The sequence below is a fragment of the Centrocercus urophasianus genome, unplaced genomic scaffold, assembly GCF_019232065.1.
Source record: "Centrocercus urophasianus isolate 14NV4802_14NV808 unplaced genomic scaffold, USGS_Curo_1.0 seq_42, whole genome shotgun sequence".
In the NCBI taxonomy this organism is placed as follows: Eukaryota; Metazoa; Chordata; class Aves; order Galliformes; family Phasianidae; genus Centrocercus; species Centrocercus urophasianus.
This window is the reverse complement of record NW_024885000.1, coordinates 3,734,329-3,742,271: the sequence shown is the minus strand read 5'-3', so window position 1 is coordinate 3,742,271 and position 7,943 is coordinate 3,734,329. Positions and strand designations below refer to the sequence as shown.

The following is a 7,943-nucleotide window of genomic DNA, read 5'->3' as shown; positions in this document are numbered from 1 at the left end:
ATGCATCTGCTTTCTCAGCTGTCAAAGAGATTGCAGCAACAAATGTGGTTGGATGAGTGTGTCTGTCGTGGTCTCTCTTGCCTATAGCTTTGTTTTGGCACCTGTGCACCCTGTTTTGAGTAACAGCCCACTTCCCATCCTGGCCAGCCCGGCGGGGTGCTCAGTAAATGTGTGCATCCTTATTCTTAACATTTCCATGCTCTTTGCCTGTGAGCTGGGAGAGAAAGGACTTGCATTCACCTGACATCCCAGAGGTTGCAAAGCTTCTCTGAAGTCACGCCAGTCACTGAGAACCTTGTGGGCAGAAGTGTGGAAGGGTCGTTTCTCTGCTCCTCGAGGTGGAGAGGTGGGATGCTGGACCTCGGGATGGTTGTGCTTTAAAGCTGGTTTCCAAAAGCAGGGTCATTGACCATTGCTCTGAGTGCTGAACTCAAGGAGTGTTGTTTCCCTTCGGTACCAGGAAATCAGCATCACTTCTAGGGGCCAAGCTGACAGTTTCTGTTGATTGTTTTCCGTCTCTCTCTGCTGATCCCAGCATCCAGCTGCCTTTGCAGCACCCTGGAGAACTTTCTAGGCTCAGGTTTCCTGGGCCTTTGGCTTCTCTTGCTGCAAGGATCTGGCAGGGAGGCTGGTTGTACTGCAGGGAGCTGGGCTGGCTCAGAGCACCTCCCTTCTCTCCCTGGTTTTGTAGCAGCAAGCCCAGCTCACAGCATGGGAACTCCCTAAGTGAGAAGAGGTGTCCTCTTTGCAAATTCTGTTTGTAGAGCCATGTGTTTTCCCCTTCAGGAAACTGAATCTCATAAAGCACAGGTTTCATGTCCTGCTGAGTTAAATAAGGGAGATGCTGGTCTTCCCCTTGGCTTTGAAGATTCAAACCAATGGTAGGTGATTTATTTTTTGTGCTGTCGCTTTGTCTGTAGGGAGGGGGAGGCAATATAAAGGCTCAGGGGTGCAGGGAACTAAAGCTATACATGCATAAAGACTGTTTCAGTGCTGAACATTATAAATTCAGTGGTGGATTAAAAGAAAAAGAATGTAAATATGCAATTAATGCAGAATTTTATGGATGGTCATAATTTAATATATTGAGAACTCTGTAAATACTTGGGAAAAAAACGTCTGTAAAGTGTGTAAATAAATGAGATTTGTATGTAAAGAAGAATAAAAAGAAAAGTTTTTACTTTTTGCAATGAAATGCAGTGTTTCTGCACCTCTCCCCCTTTCCTGATTCTTATTTTCACGTCGTGTCTCAGCCACTGAGGGGTCATTTAAACCTTTTAGGACACTGTGAAAAGTTGGAATGCTTTGGAAAATGTTTTGCCAGTTTGAAGCTGGTTCCCAAAGCAAAGGTGCTGCAGTGGCACCGTCTGTCTCTCCTTTCTTCCTACTAACAGTGTCTGTCCTTCCTTCACAATTCAGCTTATTTCAGCCAAGCACTGACAGAAGGGACAGAAGTTGGTAATTTCCAGAGCTGAATAAGGCAGGCAAAGGAGAGAAAGCTCCCACTGCTACCAGGATAAAGTGCAAGCCTTGGTAGGCACCCAAGAAGCCACGTTGAAGACCTTCAAGACGTGAGTCAGTAGAAAATGAGGCTTTGCTGCTTCTGCAATGCAGACTTGGGCCTTTTTGGAGCCCGCCAGTGTTGAGCTGAAGCCTTTACACCCTCATCAGGTACCACCGGCATGGAACTCCTGTCTCATGCCGAGGCTGCTGGCTCCCAGGGGTGCAGCAGACTGCAGTGAGCAGCAGGAAAGCTGCATTCCTCACACACTTACTAATGCCGGCTGGACATGAGTTTGTCAGCTCCAGGGTGGGGCTTGGACCTCGTGCTGTTAATCTCCACGCTTCAGACACTGGCTCCAGAAGGATCCATTAGGGTAGGTTGGGAGGTTGGGAAATTGTGCTGCACCCCCCCTTCACCAGCAGCCGTGCCTGACCTTGCCAGATGCACTGGCTGTTACTCACGTCTCTCCATGAGCCACGTGCCCTGGTTGTGACTCTTCCAGACCTGTTTTCCCCGAAAGCACTGGGTGTCCCAATTTTTTTTAATCCTCGTTGCTTCAGTAAGGTCTAGTGAGGATGCTGTGGTGCCAGAGGCTGCTTAAGGCTTAGCCCTTCATTTCTGCATCGCTTTGAAAGTACCAGTAGGTTCGCTGAGGTCTTCTCATCACTGCCTTGTTCCTCATCTGCCAAGATGAGCTCATCTACCAGCGGTGAGCTGGTAGGACTTGGGTCCTGATATTGTTCCTTTCTAGTTGTTTCTCCAGGTCTCCAGAGATGCAGCAGAGCTACTGGAGTGTCTTGTGAAGGAGGTGGGTTTGCCTTGACCCACACTCCAAGCCTGATGTTGACCTTAGCAATAAATGTGAACTGTGGTGAGATGTTAGCTCCAGATCCTGCTTGCAGAAGTTATTGAGCTACTGAAAGCATTTTAGACTCTGGACCTAATAAAGGAGTAGTTAATATGTGGAGGTAAGATCTGGTGGGGATGTAGGAAAGCAGTGGAGGCAAGAGAGCTGATGAGAGTGGTCTGAAGCAGAAGGACAACAGTAAAGCAGGGCCTGGAGAGCTGGGAAGGGAGGGGGGAAGGCAGCACTGACTGTTTGTGATGAACTTAGCTCTGCTAGCCAGAGCTGCCCCCCAGCTGATCCTTCAGAACAGTCTGTGACCCCCAGAAGCAGCTCCTGGAGTGGAGCTGGAAGGAGGAGGTGAGGGGGTCTCCGCAGGACTGTCTCCAGCACAAGTGGGGCAGCGTGTGACTGGGGATGCTGATCCTGAGCCCTCCAGGTGTCTGGCTGTGGCTGCAGCACGGTCTGTCCCTGCAGAGCTCATGGTCTGCTACTCCAGACAGACTCAAAGGCAGCTCTTGACTGCTAACTCCCCTTTTGGGGGCAATTTCAGCTCTTGATCTCGTTCTTCCTCCTCATCCTCCTGATGACAGAGGGAAGAGACATCAACCCTCTGCTATCTCTTCTTGGAGGGATGGAGGGGGCAGGAGGCTGCTCCCCACTGCCTGCTGCTTTCCCCTGACATAACCAGTGCACAGAGATAGGAGATGGACAAGGGGAGCCTTACAGCACTGCAAGCTGTTCTTAGCAGTTGCAGTTGCCTTTATTTCTAGAAGCGCCTCAGTGACCAAGGAACACCCTTGTGTAAAACAGAGCTCTGCATTTATTTGTCAGTTGTTTGGGTTTTATTATTATTGTAGTTCAGGACAAAAGGTGGAAAAGGGACCACATAACAGATGGTTGAGGTGATGTCTGACGTTTGGAACAGCAGAGACTTACGTGAAAATGCCAGTGCAGGGAATTAGGATTGATGCACAGGGTCTGCCTTGGGGAGCGGACCAAGGGAGCTCTTTGGCACTGTATCCACTTCTGCTTCTCCATCAAGGCTGATATGTGAGATGGGTGTGTTCCATGTGGCTCTGAAACTCCTCTAATAAAGAACTATGTTTCCTCCCAGATCTTCAAGCTGTTGGGTGTTCCTTGCTTTTGGGAGGTGCTTTAAATCTGACTGCCAGAGCTGTGGGCTGCTAAGAGCAGAAGCTGTCTGCACGATGCTGAGCTCAGGTCTTTCTCCTCTTTTCCTGTTGCTCACAGCACTGGAGCTGAGCTGGTCCCTGACTGATGAAGAAAAGAGGATCATCTTGGATGAGCACAACAAATACCGCTCGCAGGTCTCTCCTCCTGCTGTGGATATGCTGAAGATGGTAAGTGGCTTTTATGGCAGGGAATCCCAGAGTGGAATGGTGCAAGGTTTAACCTTAATGCCTGCAGGAATCGGGGTTTTGTCTGGGGAAGGCAGGGCAATAATTGCTTAGAGCTATTGATATCAATGGAGGGGTTCCCCAGATTGCCTCTACAAGGATGAGTCTTTTCATGCATAGAGTTGACTGATCAGTTTTGGAAGTTCCTGAGCACAATCTGTGTCTCCTGATGCTCTGTGAGAGCAGAGCAGCTTTCGCTCATGTGAAGCTCATTCAGAAAGGCAGGTGCTGCCCTGAGCTGTGGTGCTGAGCAGGGCTACACAGCAGAGGGGGAATCCTATACCAGCAGCTGGTGAAGCACTGCTCCATGTGCTTCATTTACCTTTGCAGGTGATTGGGATCCAAAATTCAAGGGTGACCTCCAGGTTGTTCAATTTGGGCTTTCCTTCGTGTTCCTAAGCACCACGATTCCCACGGGCGTAGCAAGATGCAGAAAAGCCAGGGAATTTGGAGCCAAGCTCTTAGGGAAAGAATGAGGGAAACAGTTTCCCACATGTCTAAAATGTGGGTCAGGATCCTTAGGTTGGTGGTGATTTGAGGCAGGGAGTGCTGTAGCAGCGGAGGCAGATCGCTTGCTTGGAGAAGTTCCCTTCTGCAGGGCTGCATTGTTTCTTCATTTAATCCAATCTCCTTGAACACATGGGACCTCCTGATGCTGCAGATCAGGAGCATCACAGATGTTCGGTGTCGAGCAGCCCTGACAGTTTCTTGTTAGAGGAGTTCCATGAAAGCCCCATTCTAACTTTCCTCCCCAGGACACAGTGCTGCTTGTGCCTTCCCTGTCTCTGACCTCACCTGCAGCTGCACCACGTTTCTGTTTGGGTCTGGTTGCTGTGGAAATAGTTATATGATGGGGGGATTCAGAGCCTAAAGCCATTTACTTTAAACTGAGGCAAATGCTGCAGGTGCAAGCCCACTGTTTATGGAGCCCAGCTCTCTGCCAGAGGGAAATGGTGTGTGTTTCCCAAGCAGAGTTTCCAGCCCGTTGTTCTCAGCCTGGCTTGGGGCCATGGTGGGAGCTCAGCTGGCTCTCTGTCCCCCACCCACTGTGCTTCCCCCACAGTGCTGCTGCTCAGGGGCTGTCCTTGTCCCCTCCACACCCTGATGGCCAAATGCCCTGCAGCAGAGCTGTCTGTGTTCTGTGCCACTTTGCGCCCAGTGCTGGTTCTAGCCAGGAAAGCCCCCTTAGGACCCTCTGTTTGCTGGGCTGCCTTCCAGCCTGCTGCAGAAGCAAAGCTCCATCAAATGGAGCAAGGATGGTCAAAGCAGCTGCAGCACAGGGCTTCCCACTCATCTCCCTGCACGAAAGCCTCTGGGGCCTCAGCTGATGGGGGGCCACTGCTGGAGGGAGCTCTGCGTGTCTGTCAGGGGAGATTTGTCCAGCTCCACTCCTGTCCTCATCCCCGCTCCTGTGTGACCCAGGGTCCTCTTGTCCTCTATTTAGACTTACAGCTCTCCATGCTGAGCTGAGGGTGCTCCGTGCTGACATTTCAGGTGCTCCAGGCAAGGCTGAGAATTGTGCTGCTGCTGTGATCTACCCCTGTTTGATACGTTTGGTTTGTGCTGGGACGGACTGAGGAGATCCCTTCCCCCATGCACTCCTCAGAAGGCACTCAGGGCACCCACATATTGAGTAAGGATTTGAATATGACTTCTGAATGGGAGAATCATGACCAGGCAGCTCGGGAGTCCTTCTTGTGTGTGTCAGAGAGCCCCATGTCCCTCTCCATTTACTGACACTGAGCTCCTTGCAGAGCTGGGACACGGAGCTGGAGGCCTTTGCCCAGGCCTATGCAGAGAAATGCATCTGGGACCACAACAAGGAGAGGGGCCGACGGGGGGAAAACCTCTTTGCTATGGCCCCGATGCTGGATCTGGAATTCGCTGTGGAGGACTGGAATGCGGAGGAGAAATTCTACAACCTGACGACTTCCACGTGTGTCTCTGGGCAGATGTGTGGCCACTACACCCAGGTACCAACCTGCTGGGGCAGAGGGGAAGCTTGGTGGGGAAGGATCTGTATCAGAGCCCTGGGTCCTCCCAGAGTCTTTGCAAAGAGATGGGGAATCTGTGCTGGGCACCAGCCAGGAATCACTGATACAGGGGGACCTGGGCACGGTGCCTTTTGGATAAGACCTCTTTGAAAATAGCTCTGCAGCTGTTTTTTGGCAGTGAAGCAGAGCTGGGTGCCAGCTTGCCTCAGGCAGAGATGAAATCTGAGTGTGTCTTTGCAGTGTGAGTGAGTGGTGGGAGTGGAGAGGAGCGTAGTCAGTGGTGGTGAGTGTCAGGATGGATCTGTGAAGGAGCCCTGGATCGAAACAGAGGTGGTGATGTTATGAAGTAAAAAGCTATGGCCCTAGGCTGGGGAGGTGCTCCAGACAGATGCAGCTTCCAAGGCCACAGTATGGCCTGTCAACAAGGCATCTGCCTTCATCATCACCTCACCTTCACCCCTGGTCTTTGTCCTAGGTGGTCTGGGCAAGCACGCACCGCATTGGCTGTGGGTCAAAGTTTTGTGAGAAGATTGAAGGAATTGAAACAGAGGACATGTACCTGCTTGTCTGCAACTATTATCCCCCGTAAGTCCCATGCCTCACATGATTTGGTTCATCTTGGTGGGGCATCTGTGCTGGAAATGCCCTGCTATAGTCCCTATAAAATGGCAGGAAAAGCCTTTGGACTTGCTGAAAAATAAAGGCAAAGCAATTTTGAAAAAGATCTTTGTTATCTTGGGTTGGTCGTAAAGGAAGGAAGGGTTGTTTGGTGATCCTTAGCCATGATTGTGATTCCTGCTGTCTGGTTCAGCTCCTGGCACAGACCAGGGAGGTCCCCCAGGAAACTGCCCAAGGCTGGTGCTGCAGCAGCTGAAAGTACAAACATCACCTGCTTGCTCTGTGCCTGGTGCTTCCCAATAGAGCAGTGATAGCCTGGTGAGGGGGAACATGTTTTCTACCAGCAGAACGGTAAGATGTGGGAGGAAGGGTGGCTGCCTGCCTGTGAAGCCCTGGTGTTAACCTCAGGGATCACTGGCTCTGAGATGGAGAGCAACAGCAGACCTTCTTAGGAGCATTCAGCAAAAGGGAGACAAAGGCGTTTCCAAATGCCCACTGACTGCTCTTTTGTAAGGGGCAGTGAAAGACCAGGTCCACAGAACTGTTTCCCTTGGTTTTAGCAGTCTTGGGTTCAGGACATGGATCAAGCTGTGCTGATCCAAGTGTGTGGCAGAAGACACGCTTTAATTCTGAGTTTTGTTTTGGCTGGGATATTCCAGTTGAATCAGACTCCCTCTTGGGGATGGGTGTTTTCTGCCTTGTCCTCACATTTTTTTGGTGTCATGTGCTTCCAGGGGTAACATGAAAGGCAGGAAGCCATACAGGGAAGGACCCTCTTGTTCACAGTGTCCCGAGGACAGAGTCTGTGTCAACTCCTTGTGTGGTAAGTGAAGCAAAGCCATGCACGTGCCTTGTCAGGCTGTTGGTACTGAGACCCCTGGGTTGAGGTCCACGTTCTGAACCTGGACCAGCAGCTTCAGGTCTGGACTAAGAGATGTCATGTGTGATGGCAGCCCCTGAGAAAGGTCAACTGCCAAAAGATGAGGAGGATCGAACAAGGACCTCAGACCTCCCATAGCCAGTGGTTATTGCTCCATGAGGATGCCCCGTTCTTAAGGGGAAGGAGGTTGTGTAAAGGAGATGAGATTTCTCAGTGTTGGGAATTCTAAAGTGGGAGATGGCCCAGAGTGACCTAAGCAGCCTCTGGCTGCTCCTTCTACGCGCTGTTGACTTTTGCTGGCCCTGATCAGTTGAGGCCAGCTGACCCCTGTGCTAACCCATGGCACTTTCCATCTCTTACCAGAACCCACTATAGAAGAGACCACTCCACCCTCTGTGACAACAAAGGCAAGCCCATCCACCCCAGTCACACCAGAACGCACCACACCAGCACCCACCACAGTCACAGCCAAGCCAGAACCCACAACCATGCCCTCAGCCACCACAACAGTAGCCAGCACAGCCAAGGCAGAGCCAAAACCTGCTACAACCAAGCCATCATACACCACACCGGTACTCACTACTGCTACATCCAAGCCAAAACCCACCATGCTAACAACCACCAGTACAGCCAAGCCAGCACCCACCACAGCAAAACCAACGACCACCACACCAGAACCCAC

At 51.2% G+C, this 7,943-nt stretch overlaps 1 protein-coding gene across 1 annotated transcript; it reads left to right on the top strand.

Moving 5' to 3' along the window:
• Positions 1–2,194: 2,194 nt before the first annotated feature.
• Positions 2,195–7,938, top strand: PI16 (peptidase inhibitor 16; the record flags this gene model as incomplete). The annotated part of the gene is made up of 7 exons (XM_042833487.1): positions 2,195–2,213; positions 2,256–2,312; positions 3,603–3,712; positions 5,524–5,742; positions 6,239–6,348; positions 7,116–7,204; positions 7,625–7,938. Coding segments are annotated over exons 1-7 (918 nt in total), but the record flags the coding sequence as incomplete, so codon positions are not given.
• Between the last annotated feature and the right edge of the window lie 5 nt (positions 7,939–7,943).